The sequence below is a fragment of the Microtus ochrogaster genome, chromosome 8 (assembly GCF_000317375.1).
Source record: "Microtus ochrogaster isolate Prairie Vole_2 chromosome 8, MicOch1.0, whole genome shotgun sequence".
NCBI lineage: Eukaryota > Metazoa > Chordata > Mammalia > Rodentia > Cricetidae > Microtus > Microtus ochrogaster.
Window position 1 is genome coordinate 67,780,284 of NC_022015.1, and position 22,873 is coordinate 67,803,156.

Below are 22,873 nucleotides of genomic sequence, written 5' to 3' on the forward strand. Positions count from 1 at the left end.
GAATTTCTAGTCTCATCTTAGCAATGAGAGAAGCTGAGGGTGAAAATCTGTATAACTTGGCCACGGTTACAGAGATGTGAGTGGCAGAGCCAGGACTTCCTGAATCTAAAGCCCTCAAGACTGTCTCTCTTAGTAAACTCAGGGAATGGAGTAATACAATCAAATCCGACCACATCAGATTCATGTCTGCATTCTTGAGACTTGGTCTGGCCACTCCTTTTGTGTTGAAGGAAATGGAAAACAGGGTTGAGGAGCCTTGAGGCAGAGTTTGCCATCACTCACAAATGGAAGCTCTCCCCCTATCCCCTGGTGTCTCCTGTCAGCCGGACAATGGGATGTGGTTGGCCACGTTATCCTCAGCTGCCGAGGAAAACTCACGGTCTGTTTTCATCCATACTTAGCTATAAGGCTCGCAAGGCCTTCTGGAATCTGTTTTTGGTAGCATTTCCCAAACTGTGTTCCATAGAAAACAGAAAGGTTTCCAGGTCACCTAAATTTAGAGAACACTTGAGCCAAATAAGCAGATGAAGTTTTGTCTCTGAGAGAGTTCCACGGCCACAAACATGCCAACAACAGCTCATCTCCCCCAGGGGTTGGGGCCTAAATATAGTGGTTTTCTCACTCATTTCCGTTACACTAGTTTTTTGGTTTTGTTTTTTAGAACACCTTGCAGGATGAACACTCCGAGGAACACACTTAGAGAAATGCTAGCTAGCATCCTGTAGGCATTCTCTTTTTGGGAATGCTATAGTAAAATGGGCCAAGTTCTATTCCTAGAGACTGGTTCTGATTGCTTCCACAAAAGGCTGGGTCAGAACATGCTGCAATCTAATCAAGCAGAGCACCGAGTCAGGCAAGAGGTAGCTTCAGACACCAAGTTGCTGGGTTTGAACGCTGGCTCTATAAGCTCTCAAGTGGGCTAAGCTCCTTCATATTGGTTCCCTAATTTTGGAAGTGGGAATGATAGCACTCACCCCACAGGACACAGGCCTTTTCCACGAGAGCCGAATGAGTTAATATAGGCAGTGTAACAGTGCCCGACATCGAGTCTACGCTTTATTATTTTCATTTCTGTCTTAGTTGTTTCTCCCAACTCTTTGCCCTAAGCCAACAGCATTTTCAAAGCGCAGCGAAGAAGACAAACATGGCAGGACTTACTTCAGTGTCTGTGCTTTAAAGTCAAACTTGGCTCGGGCAGGTCTCATCTAAACACAAGAAACAATGCGGCGTTAAAAGTTGTGAAAGTGGAACAATGAAAAGGAGACATGTTCACGAGGTTCTAGGAAGCAAAGCGGAGAAACCCAATCTAACCAGTTCATTTCGGTTTAGAAATCTGGACCAAATCGCAGCGCCTGACCTCATGAGAATGACAGACGGATGTTTAGTCAGCTGCGTCATGCATGAAAATTCCCCTTCAAGAAGGCCACACTTAGGTAAGAGATGGTTTGCAAAGCCCCTCAGGCATGCTGTCAGCCAGCAGTCTTCAGACAACCCTTTCCTACTGTCTTACTCCTTGTGGGTCAGCTCCTGCTTGCCTAGTGTAAGCTATGAATTGAAAGCAGACCAAACTCTGGTCACTTATCACCATATCTGCTATTCCACATGCCCCTACGGTCTGTGACATCATTCGAAAAGCCAGCTAGGGGAACCCTGACTCTATCTCTACATCCTGGAACTCCACCCTGGCTGTGGCAACCCCTTTCTCCTAGACACTCGAGCCTGGAAAGCCAGACCCAGCCGTCTCCACATTCTCATTAAGTTTGTCAGCAGTCACGCCTGCGTCTGCATGCCCTCAGTGGAAAACCCTGTTGCTCTGGGTCTGACCTCTGGTTCCCACAGACACAGAGCTTCCTTTGATTTTTACCTTCTCCTCACTCTAATCTACTGTCACCCAGGAGCACAAATAACATTCTTCAAATTCTTCCTCACACGGGGTGGGGTGGGGGCGTTGCTTTGATGTTGGCTTGGGCTCTGGACTGTGGAGCAGATCAAATCTCTATCTCTAACCTGGGTGGAGGCTTGCGGGTCACAACCCCCTCACACTTAAATGCCTCTCTGCGTCATAGTCTCCTGTGCCCGTGCTAAGTCTCAGTCTCGAATTCTTCGGCCCCATCTCCGAAGAATTTATCTGCTTGCAAATCTTTCTCCTCTGCCCTTAAACACTCTTTAAAAAGGGACGTGTGAAATTGCTAGAATCATGTGCACAAGCTATTTCTACAGGCGTAGCTCTGACCTTGTCAGCGGCTGTGGCCTCTGTCTAGGGGAACAGCAGGAAGGAAAGGAATGGTAGGCCCTCTACCAGACTGGAAGACAGGGCAGAGTAGAAGGGAGAAGTGGAGCCCTTGAGGTGAGAAAAGGCACCTAAAAGCATCATTGGGCTATTCTAGTTGCTGTCCTTTGGTCATATGTCCTACATTTTCAGGCTTCTCGAGTTGGCTTTCACAGAGATCTTCTAGGGTTCATATTGCACCACAAGAGTTTTTGTGTCTTTACTGGCACCCAGGCTGGCCTTGAGCTTTGGATCCTCCTCCCTCGTCCTCCCAAGCTGAGATCGCAGGCACGTGCTGAGACTGGTTCTCCTTAGGAATTTTTCAACCTGTATTTTCATGCTCCTGTTCCCTTCTATCTCTATACATATGCATTAGGGGGCAACCGAACAACCACCTGATAATCAAGAAAATATCATATAATCCTAATGCCTATATTTATGGCATACTTTAACAGTTGTAGGTAAACAAGAGCAGAATGGATGTGAAAATAGAACCCGAAGACCAAACTGTAAGAATAAAAACTTCATAGAAATCACAATGAAAAAGGTGACGGGAGAGAGATAGCTCACCCATGCCATCCAGCTATTAGCCGTGTGAGCATTATAAAATGTATAAGACAGCAGCACATAGCCGTTGATTGGATAACTTTGAACTCTGATTTTCCTAACTCCATATCCCAGGTGCTGGGATTAAGGTATGTGCCACCTTACCTGCCTGACATAATTATGTATGAAGGTGATTTCTGCATAAGACAAGAATTGTGTTATTTCTGCTCTACACGGAGAGAGTGCTATACAGAATTAGCAGCTGCTGACTGCCATCTACAGGGCACAGGGCAAGCATTTGCTCATGTCACTGTCTCAAATGTCCGTTAACTAAAGGACAGTGATTTTTTAAACGTGGACCTTAATACATCAAAGCATCATACCACTTGCAAATTCTTAGATCAAAACATCAGTGGTGGGATGCAGGAGTCTGCATTTTGGTTTCTGCATTTAGCAGTTCTCACACGATTTGGGAAATACCACTTGGGAGGGGATGCAGGTCCAGCAAGAAGAGTGTGCCTGCCTGTCACAGCTACTCCAGTTGAGCAGCCCTGGCAAGCCCATGTATCCCTACAGCAGTTCTGTGGCTCCTTCCTCACACACAGGCAGGCCTGCTCTTGGGTCCAAACCGTCAGCAGAGCCTTCGGAGCAGGGCTGTGCTGAGAAGGATTCCTCACACTGAGCGCCACAAGGCTGCCTGTCACTCACAAGTGGACAGAGACTCGCCACCATTTGCTTCCTCTATTACATTTCTTCTTTTTCTCCATACTTTAGAATCTACCTTGTCCCCCAAATTTCCTTCAAGTCAGATTCTCTCTCTTTTTTCCTTTATCACTTTTTCCTAGGATCCTTTCATTTCTTAAAAAAAAAAAATAAGCTAACGATGCCCATTACTGGAGAGACAGAAATGTCAGTTATACCAAAAGGTAATAAAACTAGGTCTAGTGTCACTTCCTCTGAACCCACTAAGCTCAACCCATACACTTTTTGGAGAAGACCTGAGCCTCAGCGGGACCACATAAGGTTATACAGCAGGGCATAAACTCCCATTCAAGAGGCAGCCATTGATCTACCACACTGGCCTTGTGAGAAGCAAGACCTGGATAAAATCACTACACTCTTGCTTCTCATTCCTGGCATAGTATTAAACTCCTGTAGTCTAAGCTTAGAAATGAGAAACTTAAGGTAGCAGATGAAGTGTCTCTTTGCAGGGCTCTTATCCCCTCCACGGTTTATCCTTGCTGCAGAAGTTAGAGTTCCAAACTTCAGTGCAATCCTTCAGCACCACTGAGCAATCGGTACTGCTCCCTGAGTTTTCAGCAGCAATGTCACTAAGTTTGGGGGCCTTTGCCAATGCTATAAAAGGTCACTAGGGAACTTTAATAAGGAAAGCTTCATTAACCATCTCTTTACAGAAGACTCTTGGGTTGTTCATACCCAAGCTTCTGAGACACATGGCCAAAGGGACACAGCTTCTAAGCAGAACACAATGCAACACGGTACCACGCTCAAATGCAAGATGGAGAGAACTGGACTCATGAGGCAGCCAATGCTCTAAGCATGCAGCAGGAGTGTACACCAGCAGATCCCAGTCCCACAGCCAGGCATGCTTAACGTATAGGGCACAGGACATAGTGGGGCTCATTCATGTCTATTCACCAGCCACAAGAGAGCCAAAGCGAGGCTAGGGAAGCCAGGATGACAGACGCTGTTTGGAGAACTAAATAGGCCTACGGAGAGCAATGCCAAAGGAAGGCAAATATTGCTTTGGGTCAAGCAGCAGTTGGCGGCGACCAGAACAGACCTCTAACCCAGATTTCCTTTTTGCAGTATCATCTATATTGAGGAGGTCCCCAAAGCGCTCATTAGTGATAAACTGATGATGCGTCGGGATGACACCCGTGTGGCGTCGAGCTGCAATATCGGCCTCTTCTTGCTCGCGCTTAAGTCGTCTCTGGTCCGCTAAAAGTTTCTGCCATGAAATTGTATAAAATGGGCAGTAAATTATCTAGTCCAGCTTAATGGGAAAATGGCCATAGAAGCAACTAAGGAAGACGGTATGCGTGAATAGGGAGAAGACATTAAGGGTCGGTGCCAAAAGGATTCATGACTATAACTTTTATGTTCCCTTGGTAATTATCTACTGCGTATTTTGTAGGAAGGAGAGAGTACTTCCCAGAAGAAAGTGGGGACATTGGGATATGGGGACAAGTGATTCTATATTCTATAGTGTCTGACTATCCTTGGGCTCAGTCCAAAGCCTGCGCCTTCTGGCAGCAAAGGCCAGGTGACCCAAGGGTACATATATAGCCTAGGCACTATTATCATGTTGAGTAGGTAGCTGCCATCTCTATCTGCCTTAGGCAATTATACAGTCATACAGTGTTTCTAAGACAGATCGTGGTGTGTTATTTTCCCTTAACTATACTAGGCCTCTCAGGCTATGGGTCTGGACTATCCAGTAATTAGGTTATTTTTTGCTTCTTTTATCAGTTACACTATCATCTTCTGCACATAGCTGTGCCACCCCTTTCACGGAATGTGGCACCTCTTCTCCTAGGTCAGCCACCTCTTCCCCTGGGCGTAAGCTTCAGGAGGCCTCAGGATATACAGGGAAGGCTCTCCATGTGGCTGACAGGGAGTCTTGTTACTGTCTCACTGGCTTGTTTCTACACTAGGTGAAATGAAGTTGAGTTTCAGGAATGCTGCAGACACAGTAGAGAAAACAATGGCATCTGGGGTTAGAAGAAACAGATACCCCTACTAAGGAAATAAAGGTTGGGAGGGAGAGTTGGGGGAGGGGTATGGGATGAATTAGAGTAGAGGGAGTGGGGGAGGGATTTGATTCAAACATTTGTATATTTGCATGAAATTCTCAAGTAGTAAATAATAAAAGTATCTTTAAAAGAAATAACCATCTATTTTTCTTCAAGACTTTTTCAAATAATCCATGTTGCTTTTCACCAAATACCATTCCATGGCCTATTCCAATGGCCCAATAGAAAAGAATGTTAATGCCTTTTCTTATACCACTGCAATTTTCATTCCTGGATTAATACTCCTTGTGGGAAAGTATTTATTAGAACCAGTACTTCTTAACATGCTCAGTTAGACATAAGTCTTCATTCAGCAGACAATGAAATGACTCATGTGACATTCAGCTCCAAAAGATAATGGCCCAGTGTTCCTCTGGGATCTACAAAAACAACTCAGCAAATGGCTATGGGTCATCCAGCACTCCGAAAACTATCATAAAGAGTAAGCAAGATGACAGAGTGGTTTGCAAAGCATGGTGTCATACAAAAAGTGCTGTTATAGGAAGGCAGGGCTTTAGTTCCTGGCTAAGTACTTTCCAGAGGTGTCCCTGTTCAAGCCACACCCTTGACAAGAGGGTTGGCTTGGTCACCACTAGAAGGACCTTCAAGAACAGATAAGTTCTCCTTTTCTGAAAGGCTGTTACCATCAGTATCAACCATAACAGATTTGCATAAAAGGGTGCAGACTAACACCCTCCGAACTGTTTCTACAGCAGTGGATTAGACATGCTCAAGGCCCTGTTCAAGAGCCCTGGTGCTTTGGCTGGTGGGTCATTATCTGTGGGGCAGATATCAAATGGAAAAGGTTTAAACCAGGTACTTAAACCCGACTCAGGAAATCCACCAAGTCTGTGGTTTAACTACATGAGCCCATGTCCACGAGGAAAGACAAACCATTTCAAGATCTGTCCATCAGCATCTCCAAGGATGCAAACCTCTCACGTTGAGTGTGCAGCTTTCAAGGGATTAAACCAAGTCAGGAAACTATGCTTCTTAGTAAGACTCACCCACCGAACCTTCCACATTGAATACTAACGTTTTATTACTAAAATAGATTTTTAACTTTCCTCTCATGGCATGAGAACTTTGTCTCGCTGATAGAATAAGTACAGAAAAGCCTGGAAAGGAACCTGCTCTAAGTCCTGACAGATACTCATCATTTATGAGTCTTAGATGTGGTAATTTAAACAATTCTAGGCACCAAACACCTCCCCTGGCTTCTGAGAGATAAGCACAGAGTCTACAGGAGAGACGTGTTGGTTTTACACCACCCAACAGCAATGGTTATCATCAGAGCCTTCAAAGTCAGCCTTGCCTTAAACCCTTAAGGAAACTCCACCTAAACTCTGGGACCACTCAAGCCAGACTGACAGAGAAAGGGGGGATGGGAACAAATGTGATATTTGAACAGCCTCCTGCACCACTAGCAGTTCAGAGTATCCGTGCATCTCTTAACAAAAGGCAGGAAAGTGGACACTGGACTTATCTAATCTAGGAGACTCCCTTTTCCTTGGGATGTGCAGCCTGAACAAGTGTATCGTAAGGCTTTATCAGAGCAGAAGTGAAGATGCTGCCCTCTCAGGAGATCTACAGGATGGCTTTTTCATTCATTCCCAGGACAGCTCTATTCCAGGCCCTGAAAGTCATCCCACATGGAGACATTTCAGTAGACCCAAGGAAACATCCAGACTCTGCCAGTCTCGTGTGGAGCTTGCCAGCACTAAACTGACATCTCCTTTCTGCGGTAAAGCCAGCAGAATTACAAGCAACTTCTTCAAATCTCTTATAAAGTGTAATGTGGTCAGTACTGCCATTCTATTTTTCCGATGGCGATCCTCTCCCATTTGAGGTATGCTCTGTGCCGATTCTGAGTACCCGAGAAACAAAAGGGTGGATTTCCTTAAATAACAACACGGGGTGTATTGTTTGGGGGAAGGATGAGAAACCTGAGCTCTCATTTCTAAGCCTCCAAGGCATTAAGTACAATACAGGCCACGTCATCTACCTGCAACAGACTGGAGGGAGGTGGCACTTAGAAGCCAGTGGCCATAAGGGACAGTCGGTCCTGCTGTCCGGGAGAGCAGACTACAGAATGAATGGAGCCCTTATCTTAAAGCCACCACTGTTCCTGGTCAATGCACCATAACCCTTCTGACAGATGTCTAGAACGTTCAGTTCCTTCACTTTTCTTTTACCCCCAAACAAGAGCAAAACGGTTAAGATAGGAGAATTACCTCTTTATCATCTTGCCGTCTCCGGATAAACTCTTCCGCAGACTCCAAGTAATCAGCTGGTATAAAATGTCTTGGTGACTCTGAATCTTCAAAACAATAGACCAGAGTTAAAAGGGGCCAAGGTTTAATGGGAAGGCAGGTTTTTTCTATTATTAAGGTCAAGTTTATAAACATTGCTGAAAAAACACTTAATGACAAATTCTGAAGAAAAAAAACCCTAAGCCCCAACCCCACCAGCTTTTTTGATTTACTTACAAACCAGTTTAATACAAAGACAACTCACCAGAAGGCCAAAGGTGAGCAAAGAAAGGGACATTCTCTTAAGCGTCCCCACAAAGAGGCGTGCAGGCTCTAACAGGGACAGACCATACACTCACACACATGGGGCCACGGAGAGAGGCTGCCTCTCAAAAAACCACAGGGAGACTGGGGATTGATGCCAACAGGGGTTTGAGAGTTCAAATGAACCCAGTTCTTGGATATAAGCTAAACGGCCAATTTTTCTTTCGAAACAGTTTGGTGGTTAGTCTAAAATGAAGTGAGGGGTTTGTTTTTAAAGAAGTGCAGCCACTACAAGCCATGGTTAATTGCCAAGCAAAACAAACAGAAGCAAAAGACAAGGCAAAAGATGAGCACCGAGGGCACACAGAGGGAGGGACAGAGCAAGCCAAGTGGAGACAGGGGAGGTGAGACTGGTCAAACACACAAAATGCCACCTCCATGGGCCGCTGCCAGTTCCCTTTGTGGATTGTTGTTCCTGTCCATGCCATGGTCTGAGTAGGGCATGGGGTTTCCGTTATTAATGGCCCCTGTGCAATCCTCCAGGCCTGTGGATCTGTCCAGAGAGGGCTCTGAGTTGTGGCTAAGCCTTGCCATGGTGTGTCGGGAAGACAGGCGGGTGGGGACCATGGGTTTCCCCTCAGAGTGGGGCTGGTCCTGAGGGCCCTGACTGGGGACATCTGCCTTCTGGCTGGCAGGGGACCCTGAGGAGTCATTGGGGGGAGGCTGTCTGGGGTGGTGTTGCAGGGGCTTTTTCAACCGAAAAGGGAGGGGGCTCATCAGGTAGATGTTTCTGAGGAGACTGTTCCTGTCGCCCCTGGAATCGGAGCGCCAGTCTGGCTGCCTGGAGGACTGCTGCTGCTCGTGCTTCCGGATCGTGGTGAAGCGGGTGTACGAGGCGGGGCAGGTGCCCTTGCACTTGTTGAGGCGATGCTTGGGGAAGTCTCCATGGACACTGCCCCCGCTGCCCTCCCTGCTGTCATTAGAAACATTGGAACAGTGGTCTAGCTCATCTGAACAGATAGAAAGGGGCTCAGAAGGCTCAAGGCTCCTGAAGCTCAAGGCATGGTCCGCCATATTGCTACACGTGGGGGATGCATAGACCCCTCCAGAGTTCATCCCATCCATCTCTCTCGGACGGAGCTTGGTAGACTCGAGGAGGGACTCGGCTGAACGAGCTGAAGTCAGGCCGCTTCTAGACAGCACGGGTGTGGGGGACTTGCTGAGCCTGCCTGAGAAGTCCAGGGATGGCATGGACCGGGACCGCTGAATGAGTTGCTCAAAGGCCGTGATACGGGAAGACACAGTGTGCTTGGGGATATGCTCTGAGCCTTCCTGGCTAGCACCCAGCTCACCCCTGGCTAATGCCAGGCTGCTCCTTTCAAAGTGGGAGGCGAGATCCCGCACACTTGAGGAGGAGATGGAGCCTAAGGAGAGGCCAGCTCGGTTGATCTGGTGCATGTCCCGGTAGAACATGGAGAAGTGCAGTCCGGCCTTTCTGGAAAGAGGGCAGGGCCTCCTGGCGCTGGTGCCGTACTCCTGGAGGCTCATGGTGCTACTGGACCTGCTGTCGTAATCCCGCCGCGAGCGCATCAGCAGGTTCTCGATGCTCCCCCCAACCCGGAGTGGGAGGCCTCTTTTGGGATCATTCAAAGAAACGCAAAGGTTCTCACAGCTCTGAGCCTTCTCTGAGGGCAACAGGACACTCTTCTGTTCCTGCAAGAGAGCGCTGGGAGCAGAGAGCCTGGGTTTGAATTTAGAAGGAAGGATCTCCGAAATGCAGGCTTTCGCAGCCGACAGGGGTTTCTTGGGCTTACACCCAGGGCCTAAGGCATTGCTAGTGTGAAACGTTCGGCTATGGACTGATGATGAAGAAATCATGTGAGCATTCCCGCCTTTACGATCCACTGGTAAGCATGCAGAATAAAATAAACACACCCATTAGGTTAAAGCTGAAAGCTGCCTTAAAGAAGAAGAAAAAAAAAGGGGAGAGGGGGAAAAAAAAGGAGAGGTAACATGCTCATTTGTCATAAGGGCTTTAAAAAGTCTCCAGTTGATGTCCAGAAGCAAAATAATTTGTGCTGCAAAGCAGGTGCGAAGATGCAACGAAAGAAATGGCCACCCCGCCAGTTAAGGAAGGCTGAAGCTCGGCTAACTCTAGGAAAACGGTATTAGAACAACAAAAAAGAGAGAGATGTTTCAGAGAGAACAAGGTTGGGGTTGGTGGTGGGGACCGTTAATACCAGAAAGAAAAATGGCCGGCAAGGAAATAGGTGAGGGGCACAAGAAGACTCCAAAGCCTGGACGTGGACCTGAACAGGCAGAGCTGTCCCCTGCTGCTGGAGGTCCACCCGCTGCCAATACTCAGGTGACAGGCATGTAGGAGACAGACGCCTGCAGTCTTCAGCCTGTCCTTTACCTTTAGTGGAAGCTGAGCTGGAGGGTCGCTTGAGCCCACTCAGGCCCTGAAGAGGGATGTCGCCACCTTCCAAGACACTTTTATAAATCTGCCTCTCGTTCTCCAAGCTAGCAAGAACCCCGGGGGTCCCATCTGGTTCTCTCTTCACTGCATGGAAGTTGGAAGAATATATACTACAAACAAGGTCATTTTAAAAGAGAAAAGGAGAGGGAGGAAAAACATATAAAGTTAGTTTGTTCAACATTCTTCTAGAAAGCCCCTTTGTCACCAGCTGAGAAGAAAGCTAATCTTTCTGGCATCCTCCTCAGGCCCTGGGCTTTCTCAGGGCTTGTTCATTTAGACATAGATTTCTGTGGACAGGTAGGCCACCATGGCCTGGGTGCACAGGAACACTACCTAAGCAACAAAGCTCCCGAAGTTGTAATGTCTTCATTTGTCTAAATTATAAATAAGGAGCCGAGCGGTGGGGCACACACCTTTAATCCCAGCACTCGGGAGGCAGAGGCAGGCGGATCTCTGAGTTTGAGGCCAGCCTGGTCTACAAGAGCTAGTTCAAGGACAGGCTCCAAAGCCTGTCTCAGACCCCTCCCCCCCAAAAAAAAGGAATAAAAGAAATAAATAAGGGCTGTGATTCCAGTAGCTGGGAGACTGGGGCAAGAGGAGTTTAAGTTTGAGGCCAGCCTGAGCTACACAGTGAGATCCTATCTTAAAAAAATGGGGGTGGGTAGGATAACAAGGAGCCAAGCGGCTAGACACAAGATGGCACATCCAGGGACACGAGCAGAGGCCCGAGGTGTGGCCAGCAAATTCAAGCCCATGGCCCAGATCATGTTTTTCTAGGTTACCTTGCATGAGAGCTTTGGCTGACAGAACCTTCAAAATCACCAGCTAAAGGAAGACAGCCCTAGCTATCTGTGGCCTGGGGGAAATGAGCAACCGAGCAAAGTCAGAACCTGGAACTCTATGCACCCTTATCACAGCTAGAGTTTTGTTTTGAGGTTTTGGCTCAGGTGATCTTCCCGTCTCAGCCTCATAGTGGCATAAACCACCAAGCCCAATGTCACAGCCACATCTTGCATTCATTTCCTTCAAAGCTGCTGTCAGAACCTGACACCATTTTTCATCTACACACCATTGCCCACTTATTTGCTTCATTTATTATTTTTAAAGTATGAACTTTATTCTGATGTTTTATGTGTGTGTGTGTGTGTATGTGTGTGTGTGTGTGTGTGTGTGTGTGTGTGTATGAATGATTTTCCCACATGTATACATGTGCACCACATATATGTCTGGTATCTACATAGGTTAAAAGAAGGCACTGGACACCTAGGAACTGCAGTTATATGTGGTTGTGAGCCATCATGTGGGTGCTGAGGACTGAACTTGGATCCTCTACAAGCCCTACAAGTGCTCTTAACTGCTGAGCCATCATTCCAACCTCTGATTCATTTATGTGGTTAAAGGTCTATTTATTTTTATTTTATAAGCGTATGCCTGCATGTGTATATATGTGCACCACATGGCTGAAGTGCCCAGAGAAGCCAGAAGAAGGCATCAGATCCCCTGGAGTTGGAGCCACAGACAATCGTGAGCTGCTAGAAACCAACCTGGTTCCCCTGCAAGACCAGTAAGAGCTCCCAAGCACTGAGCCATTTCTCTAGGCCTTCATTTATTTTTATCTTCTTTGAAATCTAGGTATTTTTCAAGTTATTACAAATTCTTTTTGGAATGAGGTGTGGCACAGGAAAAAACCCCAAAGTATTATTTACTCACTAAGCTGCCCTTGCATATCTGCTTTTCCTGTGGTCTAACCTGCTGAAGCATTAACATGACACATATTCGGTCTTGTTCTACCTCTACTCTATATACCTCCTCATTCCTCCAGAAGAGAACAATGTCTTTCTCGTAGGCTTCTGTTATATACTTTTGATCCTAATGAGATCATTTTCCTGTTATCATAAGATTTGTCAACTTTAAAGACCAACAGTCTCATGGAATTCATTTATTCTAATATTTTATTGTGTTATCAGATATATAGAAAAGTTTAAAGAATGGGAAGAGTGAGTAGCCTCTCATATCAATCCCACCGAGATTCTCCAGGGAACATAGAAAGGTACTTACATGTCTATCCATTTGTCTTTGTGTCTACCCACTGATGGAACTTTCCATAGTCCACAAACCCAGCCCTTTATTCAGCTTGAGTCCCAATAATTACAGATAACAATGGCAAAAAAAAGTATGACATAAAAGGCACACACACACACACACACACACACACACACACACACACACACACACACCCATCTCTTCCTTTGGTTTTAGATAAGGAAGTGAAGCCCCGATAGATTAGATAGCCTGTCAAGGTAGGCAAGATCAGCAGATTGCAGAGCCAGAACCCTAGTTATACCACTGGATGTAGGTTGCATTCTCTGATGGTGTCTTAGACTATTTCCATCTGGCCAATGAGCCAGTGCTTCACAAGTCAAGGGTATCTGAGTTTCATTTTCATTATCACCAAGCATCATCTGCCAAGACTCCATCCCGGGAACAAGTGGTACCCGAACGCAGGACTCAAGGAAGAGGGGAGCCCCGGAGATGCAGTGGTGCCTACATCTTTCAGGCCCTAAGTGCCTCCAGCACGAGCATCAGCCCTTATAGCTGTTGCCACTAACTAGCCGTACCTCATGCTCACTGAAGGCTAAGAGCTTTACCACCATTGCAGAGGACCTGCCCGAGGCTACACGGGCTTCTTACTCTCTAGAACCTGGATGAAGGGATTTTTTTTTCCTGTTACCTGAAATGAGGGGGAAAAGACTGGAACCCCAAAGACAAGAAAAATAAGTCTCAAGGCTGAAAACCATGTGAACAAAGTAAGTACCAAGCGGTATTCTCGGTTCATCTCTCACTCGGATAAAAATGAAGCAAGCACCAAGCAATTCATCTCTCACTTGGGAGGAAACGCAAAATCAGGATGGGCTCACCTTTTCCTCAAGGCTTTGCCTTGTTTCCCACAGGCCCCTAGACCACACTGCCCATGAGGGCACCGGGTGAAGATTCTGAATGAATAAAAGGCTACATAGTTTCTAAGTGTAAAACTTGGCAAACTTGGGCTGAGGTATGTAAAACCATGAATTGAGATATTCTTCCTTTAAAATAAAGTGATTTAGAGATGCTGACCCCTGGAATCTGTCATCACAGGTATCCTGCAAACCTACCTGAAAGTACCACCCATACCTCAAAGAAAGGGGTTTGGATTTCCTGAGCTCAGAGGTCAGCCTGAAGACACTGGCTCTGCCCATGTAGCTTCTGACCTATAGGGTTTGCATAAAAAAAAAAAAAACCCTCCACCCTTCCACCCCAAGATTATGATAAAAAAAAATCATGGGCTCCTGTTTAAAAAGGGGGACCCTAGGATGGGTCTATAGATCCTGCCTCCAGAAAGTACAAGTTCATCTAAATCAGTTTTTTTTTCACTTGATTGGGTTTCCTAATTAAAGATCAAGACAACACCGTATTTTCTTCCTCTTGTACAAAGGCCAACTGCAAAACTATCCACGTATCTGGTCCTTTGACTTTGTCAACCCCCAGCTAGGAGGACTTAGGGCTTTGATATGAGGGTCCTGTCCAGCCCGTGGTGCTGGAGAGTAACTCGGACAACTTCTACCCGCCACCTTTTCATTCTGAATGACCTCAGGCTCAGTCAGACCTCCTACCTACCTTTCCTTTCCTTTCTCACAGCTGCCTGACCTAGGGCCTCTACCTAAGCAGCCTTCGGTACTCCCCCACCCAGCCTGCCTTTCTGTGTCCCACCCATTTCTTCCTGCTTCTCACAGAATGACAAGCCAGCACTCAGGAAATCTCTGGGAATTTGCTACAGCCAAATGTTTTCTTTCTGATACCAAAGTTAACAAAAGAATGTTTTTCCCAGGTGCCCGAGGTACAACCGAGGTACCTTATTTAAGAGCAGTGTGTAAGAGTCTCACCACACTGTTTTTAAAGACACCAACCCCAACGGCCTTCCTAATGTAGGGTCATTTGTTCCATTGCTCAAAAGAGGAAACTGAGGACCAGAGTGGTGCCTGCCTTTGCTTAAGGTCACAGAGTTGCTAGGACTTTGCTATATCCAAAAGATGAGAGCTGAGAGAAGTCACAGCTGCAGGCTGGGAGAAGGAGCTACAGCCAGAGTAAGCAGCTACTGACATTAAACAAAACCAGGCAAGTTCGGAAGAAGCTCAGCTCTGTATGAGAAGCCGGTACTGAGTCAGATCTGGGTTCCGACTGAGAGAGCCGGGAGACAGGGCAGAGAACTGAGCCTCTGGCTGAGATGCAGAGCTGGCCATGGGATTTAAAGAGGTTTCAACAGAAACACACTCACTGGAAGAATAAAGTGAGAGAGCAGAGTGACCACTCTGCGTCTCCTGCGTCATGTGCAGCGACCACTCTGCGTCAGCTGTGTCCACTCTGCGTCAGCTGCATCCAGGTGCAGCGACCACTCTGCGTCAGCTGCATCCAGGTGCACTAACAGAGCGGTCTGGGGGCAGTGGACAGGGTGTGAAAAGCCAGATTCCAACAAGGAATTCCAGCTGACAAGTGCTGATGCTTAGGTTGTTTGAAAGCTTGCGAACAAGATAGTTTTCTTGGCTTCAGTTTCTTTCATTTGCTAAACTAACACTGATAGAGAGGTTGTCTAGCAAATCCACCAGCGAACCTGTAAGCCCTTCTTTCAGACTCCACACTGACTGCCAGACACATCAGCTAGATGCTCTTGAGACATCTCCAGCCCAACAAATCCCACCCCATACCTGGCTTGTTCCACCACCTGCCCGTACTCAAGCAGAAAGCCTAGGGAATCAGCCCCTTCCTCTCTTTCCTCCCCAAACCCTATCAGCCGCCACGTCCAGCTTTCTCGCTAGCCTACATTAACCGCCTTCCTCTCTACTACCAAGCTGTCGTTTCACTATCATTATCTATGATCCTGCTACATGAAACCCCTCCCAGCCTCCAGTGCCAACTCCCTGCAATCACTGTTGGTATTATCTCCAGGAAAGATATATGGCAACACAGTATGTGCTAATTTACTAACAAACACTTATCGAGCGCCTTCTACCTATCAGTCACTCTCCAAGGTGCAAGAGATAACCAAACTGACCAAAGTTTCTAGCCTAGGAGAGATGGCTTGGCAGTTACGAGCACACCCTGCTCTTACAGAAGACAAGTTCAGCTCCCAGCACTTCAGCCTGCTCACAACTGCCTCTAACTCCAGCTCCAGGGGATCCAACACCCTCTTCTCACCTTCAAGAACACTGAACTCTGGGGTACATGCCCTCACACAGACATATGTACACATACATAATTTAAAAGAAAATAAACCTTAAATCCTTCTTGCTCAAAAACAGCTGACAACTCCAGAAAGAATACCAGGCAACTGTGGTTAATGTAGTTTTGTGGGATGAACCCTTACACACGTCATTCCTCTGCTGCTCTGTCTCCCATTTGTTATGCTCATTTTGTGGGGGTGAGGCAATCTCCCAGATAATCAAGGAACCATTCCAAAATTCCTACTGTGATAAGCAGCATAGTACCAGCTGACCTAAGGAATTTACTGAGCTGGGCACTCAGTGCAGCAGGCTTCTCTGTCCGTTGTAGTTCAAGGAGATGAGAGGCAGCGAGCAGGCCAGGCAGCACCGTTAACTCCAGCCAACCCTGAAGCAAGGCGGGCAGAGAGTCCTGGTTAAAATGCTCACTGCAATCAAAACCAGCATCTCAATTCTTGCAGGTCTACCTGGCACCCTGGAGGTGGAAGGCCTTGCCCTCAGGGGGTTTAGAATCAGCAATTAGGAAAGTCTACACAAATAATTCAAGATAGCTGGCAGTGGAGGAGGAGGCCAGGAGCACTAATCTAGCCTGGGCATAAGCAAGTTCAGTTAGTACGTGTTTACATAGCAGAAGAGTTTGCTATCTACTACAGATCTACTGGGGTAAGATAAGGGGAGCCCTGGAAATACTCAGCCAGGATAACAGCAGCACGGAAAAGCCCTGGGAAAAGCATGCTGGGAGAGGAGTTAGGTCTCTGATGATGTGAAGAATGGGATCGACCTGTAGGTGGAGACATGCCCTTGTCTGCTCCTATAAAGATGAATCCAATGGGGCTGGTCAGTGGCTTGGGTCATCTCTAGTTAGACAGGTTTATCTTAGATACTGCACCTTTCCTTTCCAGAATTCCCACCTCCACGTGCAGTCCTTGTGAATCTAGCCAGCACGAGGTTCAGCTAGATGCGCAAGTCTTTCTGAAGCCTGATGCAGAAAAATGTAACTATTTTTTTTCTCCTTTTCTGTCTTTTTTTTTTCCCCCAGCTGCTGGCCAGAACTTAAGAATGCCTTTAAGCTCCCTAATTCACATTTTGGGCTTCCTTACTTTTTCACAATCTCCCATGCCGACCACGGGCTGCCTGCTGCCAGGTGACTGTCCTGCAAGGGCCTATCTCAAGCAAGGTGGCTTTTGTTCCGTCTCCATCCTCTTCCTTCCTTCCAGGCAGCTAAGGGACTGACGCCCTGGGGTTCTCCTTTTCCATTCTAGTAAGATGTCCTCAAGCTTCTATGTATACCCATTCTTAAATTCTTGAATTAATAAAACTAAAGAACAAAAGGGGACCCCAATTTCCCACGTACTATATGGTAGCTCTGTTGGGACACCCCAAGATTTCCATTTCTCTCCTGTCTTTCAATTAATTGTCGGAGAAAATAAAACCATCCCTGCACCCCTAGACAGTATCAGTTACTTCATGAAGAAGTGAATGAGAGGCACATGTATTGTGTAGCCAAAATATTAAAAACTGACAGAAGGGGGAAAATCCATGTCCATATGAAAATCTAGGCTCTAGCTTTTCATCCTACAAGCCAGGACTGGCCTTAGGACCTATTCCCACTATCTGCCCCTCTATCTTTATTCCAGGTCTGGTACGTCCTAGCTACACGCCCTTCCCTCAAAGATCCACTAAGGGCAATTTTGACTCGAATGTAGACAAACAGGTCAATAAGACAGCTCAGCAGAGAGAAGCAACGGGTATGTAAGCCTGGCGACCCAGTTAGATTCCCAGAGTTCACAGTAAAAAGAGAAGTGACTCCAAAAGCTTGTCCTCTGACTTCCACAGCCACACCAACACACACACACACACCCCACACACCCACACACAGACACATACACCCACACACAGACACACACATGTACACGTACACACACCCACACCAACACAGACACACCCACACCACACACAGACACACACATGTACACATACACACACCCACACCAACACAGCCACACACACACAGACACACACATGTACACGTACACACACCCACACCCACACAGCCACAGCCACACCCTCACACCCCCCACATCCACATTCACACACACACATACATGCATACCCTCAAACACACGTGAAATAAATAAAATTAAAATAAACTTAGACAAATAACTTCACATTCCTGAGGTAAAGGTATCAACCTGGGGAAAAGCTAGTGGAAGGCAACATGAGTCATTGTAACAATAATTCCGAGAAAGAGAGAGCAAAATAAAACTAATTTGAAAACTACAATACCATCAAACTACTGAATGACAAGATCCAAAGCACAGGCCTCCCACTGCCCTTTGCCCTTCCCAGGACCGAAGCCTTTGTTGCTTCCCACCAGACACCACCAGACAGACACAGATGAACACCGTGTCCAAACCACCAGGCTTTCTCACCCTGTCTAGCCCTGAAAACACCGAGTGGCTACTTACTATCCAGGAGGCTCTGAGGTAACGTCTGGAGTCGGGCTGACTGCAGAGCTCTGTAAAAGTCAAACAGAAAAAGGAATAATGTAAAAAGGAACCGTGATTTGGGTGGACTTACAGGTTGCAAAGCAAAGGAAAGGAGACAAGCCACTTCAGTTCGGTCATGTAGATGGTGCCCCTGAGGGACAAGAGGCTTGGACACAAAGACTGGGAGGTGCCGGGCTCTCATCTTTTGCCTCAAAGGAGATGAAGCCACCAACACAGATGGGCCTGGAGGTGGACTTCAGCTCACATTTATACTCAGCCACAACCCCAGGAAGCAGAAGCCCCTTCATCTGTGCCTCCCCAGTCCTCAGACACCCCGCCAAATCCACTGTGGATCCTTTCATGCACCCCAAATGCCACCGCATCCAGGAGGGTCACACAACACTCTAGGTAGAGACTGCATTTTAAAAATGCATTTTAAGATGATCACACCACGTTTACACAATCCATTTATGCCTGGAGACTGAGAAGTGTGAAAACGAGACACAGTTTCACAAAATCCAGTAACAGCGCTGTCAGTATGGGTTGGGGGATGCTTCATAAAACTACAGGCCACTAACAAAAGGAAGAAGTCAGCCAAGAGCTACTAGAAAATGAAAGCAGCCGAATCTGTAATTTAGAGGTTCTTTGGTTGTATTGGAGAAGAAAAATGCCAAGGGTTCAATATATTTGTTATTCACAGCTATTCCTATTTAATAACGACTATCACCATCCTCTCTGCTAATAACCGTCTGAAGGAAAACAAACTGCCTGGAGAAGAGACACTCAGAGAAAAGGAGGATACAGAGAGTGGAGGAAGGCACGGTGGGCCAGAGAAGAGGAGACTACAGGGAGGAACAGGGAGGAGAGGTGGCTTCATTGGTGGTTCCTCACTTAAGTCTTCAGCTCCCACCTGTCAGTCTGGATCCTTTTCCCTTCCAGGTACTGCTGTGAGGCTTGCCTCTCCTCCCCCACAGCCATTACTTCCCAGAGCTCTGCTCATCCCCCTCCCCCATCATCCTCTAACCCTTCTGGCTATGTTGATGTCACCTGTCCACCTCCTGCCACAAAGGGCCTACTTCTTGGCATTTGCCCCATTCGGGATTATACTTTCGAAGACCTTGTCAGTCTCTCCACCATGAAAAACTTTGACATGGCCCTGTTAAGTCCTTCTGGGCCATCACCACCCCTCCCTGCCTTCTCCCTCCCCCATCCACATGTTTCTTCCCCACAGGTCCTCAATAATGACATCCCTGCAGGACTCTGGTTCCTTTCCACAAACTCTAATACCCAGAAACCAAAGTCTATAAATTTCTACCACCCATTCCACGGACCTATCCTGGGGGTTTATCTTTTTTTAAATTGTTTGTTTATTACTGTGTCGGGGAAGGTATGTGTGCCATGGTGCATTCACGGAGGCCAGAGAGCAACTCTCAGTTCTTTCCACCTACTCCATCCAGTTTCAGGAAGGGGACCCAGTTGTCAAACTTAGACAGCAAGCAACTCCACTAGTCATCTTGCTACTCAGAATTTCTTTTGACCTCTCTGGAGCAGCTGGGTAGTTCTGTCTTTCTCCTCTTGCTCCATCATACAACCCGCCATCTCTCTGAACTGTCCTTCCTGTACCTTGTCTTGTCAATGCCATCCAACATCTGAGTGGTAGCTGTTGGTCCCTACCTCTTTCAGTCTTTCACTTGCTGACTGGTGGACATCTTCACTGACTCCCAAGACCCCCCCCCCCCCAGGCAACTCCGATAGGCTTTTTAAGCCCTTGCCTGCTTCCTAAGATCTAGTCTTATAGTTCCTACCACTTCTGGATATCTCTACCTGATCTCCGGCCAGCACCCCAGAAGCCAAATGCCTGAAACCAACTTCTGCATTGATTCTCTTTCTGGCTTCTTCAACATATTGATATCCGTACTTTACCAGCTTTCTGACCCAAACCCTAAGGTCATCCATCTCTTCCCTTCCCTCAGCTCACCATTCCTCATGCCAGCTACACAAACTAGCCCACTGCAACTCCCTTGGCAGCCTCTCTCCATCTAGCCTTCCCTCCTCCCTCTCGGTGCCTCCACTGTGTGGACTCCGACCGCTGTCTACTTGGACCTTTGCAGCTGCCTCCTCACTGAGCCTCTGACATTCCCATTTCCTGCCTTCAATTCGACTCCTAAGGGAATGGTGTTCTCACCCCATTAGCTGAAGGAAACCCAACATCTCCTTAATCACACTCCTGAGTCTACAATCTTTCCCAAACCTATCCATCCCCCCCCCATTCCCACCAGAGACTTTTCGTCTAGCTGGTCTGTCTTATCCCTTTGTATATGTACATCATATGTTTCCCTAGTGCCTCAAAATGGATATCCCCAATAAGTGTGGTCTCAATTGCCATGCCCTGAAGGCAGTCTCTTTTGTATGTGTATAGAGCCCCTGCAAGCATGCCTCACATATGTTCAAGACTAACAGCACCAAATAACCAATGGAAATGGTTTGTGGATGCGTCAGACACCATGGTTTCCCTGGCAGGGTTTGTGCTCTCGCAGAGGTAGCTATCAGCTATAGCTGTGCCTCCATCTCTGCATGAGTTGCAGGTGTTCCTTGTTACATTTGACTACTCTGAAAGCGTCTCTTGATTCACTTGGGCCAGCCTATTACTACAGACCTTTCACCCAGCACGTCAGTCACTGTTATTATTACCCACAGCCAGAACACATCAGAGAACAGGCTGGATAGTACTTCCTTGAATCTTCAACCCTACGGTAATTATACCAGGTCCCAGCATCCACCGTATTAGAAACTCAGAATCCCACTCTATCTTCACCTCAATTACCTGCCTGTCTCAACTGAGTGTGTGACAGCTTACCTCTCTGCCTCTTACAGTTCTGATGGAGGAGAAGGGCCTAGCGACCACTGTCTTCTTCATCCACTGGTGTCTCAACAGACCCCAAGGAAGCAGCCATGACTGCCACAGCTCACTGGCTTCCCACTCCTTTACCCCAGACTCACAGGGAGGCCATCATCAAACAGTGGTTTCTCTGCCCCTTCCTGGGTTTGAGCCTCTCGCCTCTTACCTGACTTTTATGCCCAACTCCCTTGCACTGGTGTTCCGACCCTTCTCAACAATGCCTACATGTGGTACAGGTCCATTATCAACTGCACTTTTCCTCCTTCCTGGCCACTGCAGCAGCGTCTGTCTACGTTAGTTTTTTTTTATAAATTTCTTCTAAAGCCATTATTTTCTCCTATGAATCTCTTCAGTTTTGTCAGGAAACCTAAAGCCCACTTCAGCAAACATTCAGCTTCTCCCTAGAAGTCTGTTTACCTTGGACTGGCTCTCTCCTTACCCCTTCCTACCTCTTAACACAGACATTTTATCACAGGCCCAGTTTCAAATGCGTGTTTCCTGGCTATTTGATATCTGGAGTGTGTTTTCTATTGGGAACTTGCTGACCTCCACAATGACAAACACCATTGCTATTTCTGTTGCCTTGAACCCAGTTACTGCTGCTGTGTCTCCCAAAATGACCGCTGAGGTTGGCATCTCCCAGGGCTACAAAGAGAAAAAAAACTGCCCCCCCACCCCCAGATAGCACTCTGGAAACTCAAAGAAGACAAAGGAAATCACTTTAAAAGGTCATCAAAGTAGTCCGGGGCACGGTGAGTAGGGGAGAAGCCAAATTATCAGCTATCCTGTATTTGAAAAGCCCCTTTAAGGAAGATGCCAAGCTCTAAAGGAATCCAAACAAAAACTGACTCTGTGTGTGTGTGTGTGTTTGTGTGTGTGAGCGTGTTTGTGTGTGTGAGTGTGCATGGTGTGAGTGTGTGTTTGTGAGTGTGTTTGTGTGTGAGTGTGCATGGTGTGAGTGTGTGTTTGTGTGTGTGTGTATGAGTGTGCATGTGTGTGAGTGTGTGTTTGTGTGAGAGTGTGTGCGTGTCAGTATGCGAACAGCATTCAGAAAGCCATGCATTTAAAGCTAGCAGCATCACTCCCTATCATCTCCACAACATAAAGCCAAAGGACAGAGAACAAAGCAAAGCAGGGCTTGAAAAGGAACCGACATGGAGAGAAAAACTGGGAAATACCTGTGGTGAGTTTGCACTGGGTGACTTATTAACCGCCTCCACTTTGTCTAAATCTGCCTCTAACTCTGCTTGGCAGAAGTTGAGATCTTTTTCTAGATTAGTCTGGTTCAAGAAAGAAAAGATGAGAAAGAAGGTTTTAGTTTAGAGAAAAGGAGAAGGAATGGAAGGTTAAGTTTGAAAATGAGGTTTGTTTCTTTTAGAGAGTCATATTTTAATAGGGTCACGAAGACCTAACGCAATCACAAGAGCTCACTAGAAATTAGTCTAAAGACGTGTAAACAGAGAAAGCAACATTAGGCATGTTTAGTGAGATCCCGAGTCTCAGAGCTTCAGACATCCATTCTACTTGGAATGAGAACTACAAATGCCACAAAAACCTACCTGTGAGGAAAGGCCTGCTTCCTCTGTGTCAGAGTATAGCGACCATGA

The 22,873-nt window shown here is 46.9% G+C and overlaps 1 protein-coding gene across 11 annotated transcripts in view; it reads right to left on the minus strand.

Annotated features, from left to right (window-relative positions):
* Sorbs1 (sorbin and SH3 domain containing 1) overlaps nucleotides 1–22,873 on the minus strand; it is a 224,156-nt gene that overhangs the window by 24,242 nt on the left and 177,041 nt on the right. For 5 of the 11 annotated variants that reach the window (XM_005352257.3, XM_026781543.1, XM_026781542.1 and 2 more), the window contains 6 exons: nucleotides 22,445–22,546; nucleotides 18,347–18,396; nucleotides 10,564–10,736; nucleotides 7,866–7,951; nucleotides 4,620–4,787; nucleotides 1,159–1,205 (listed from right to left, as the gene is read on the minus strand). In XM_005352257.3, coding sequence (XP_005352314.1) covers nucleotides 1,159–1,205; nucleotides 4,620–4,787; nucleotides 7,866–7,951; nucleotides 10,564–10,736; nucleotides 18,347–18,396; nucleotides 22,445–22,546 — 626 coding nt within the window. The remainder of the gene's footprint in view (nucleotides 1–1,158; nucleotides 1,206–4,619; nucleotides 4,788–7,865; nucleotides 7,952–10,563; nucleotides 10,737–18,346; nucleotides 18,397–22,444; nucleotides 22,547–22,873) is intronic. The other 6 variants (XM_026781547.1, XM_013348144.2, XM_013348145.2 and 3 more) reach the window with 3 other exon arrangements.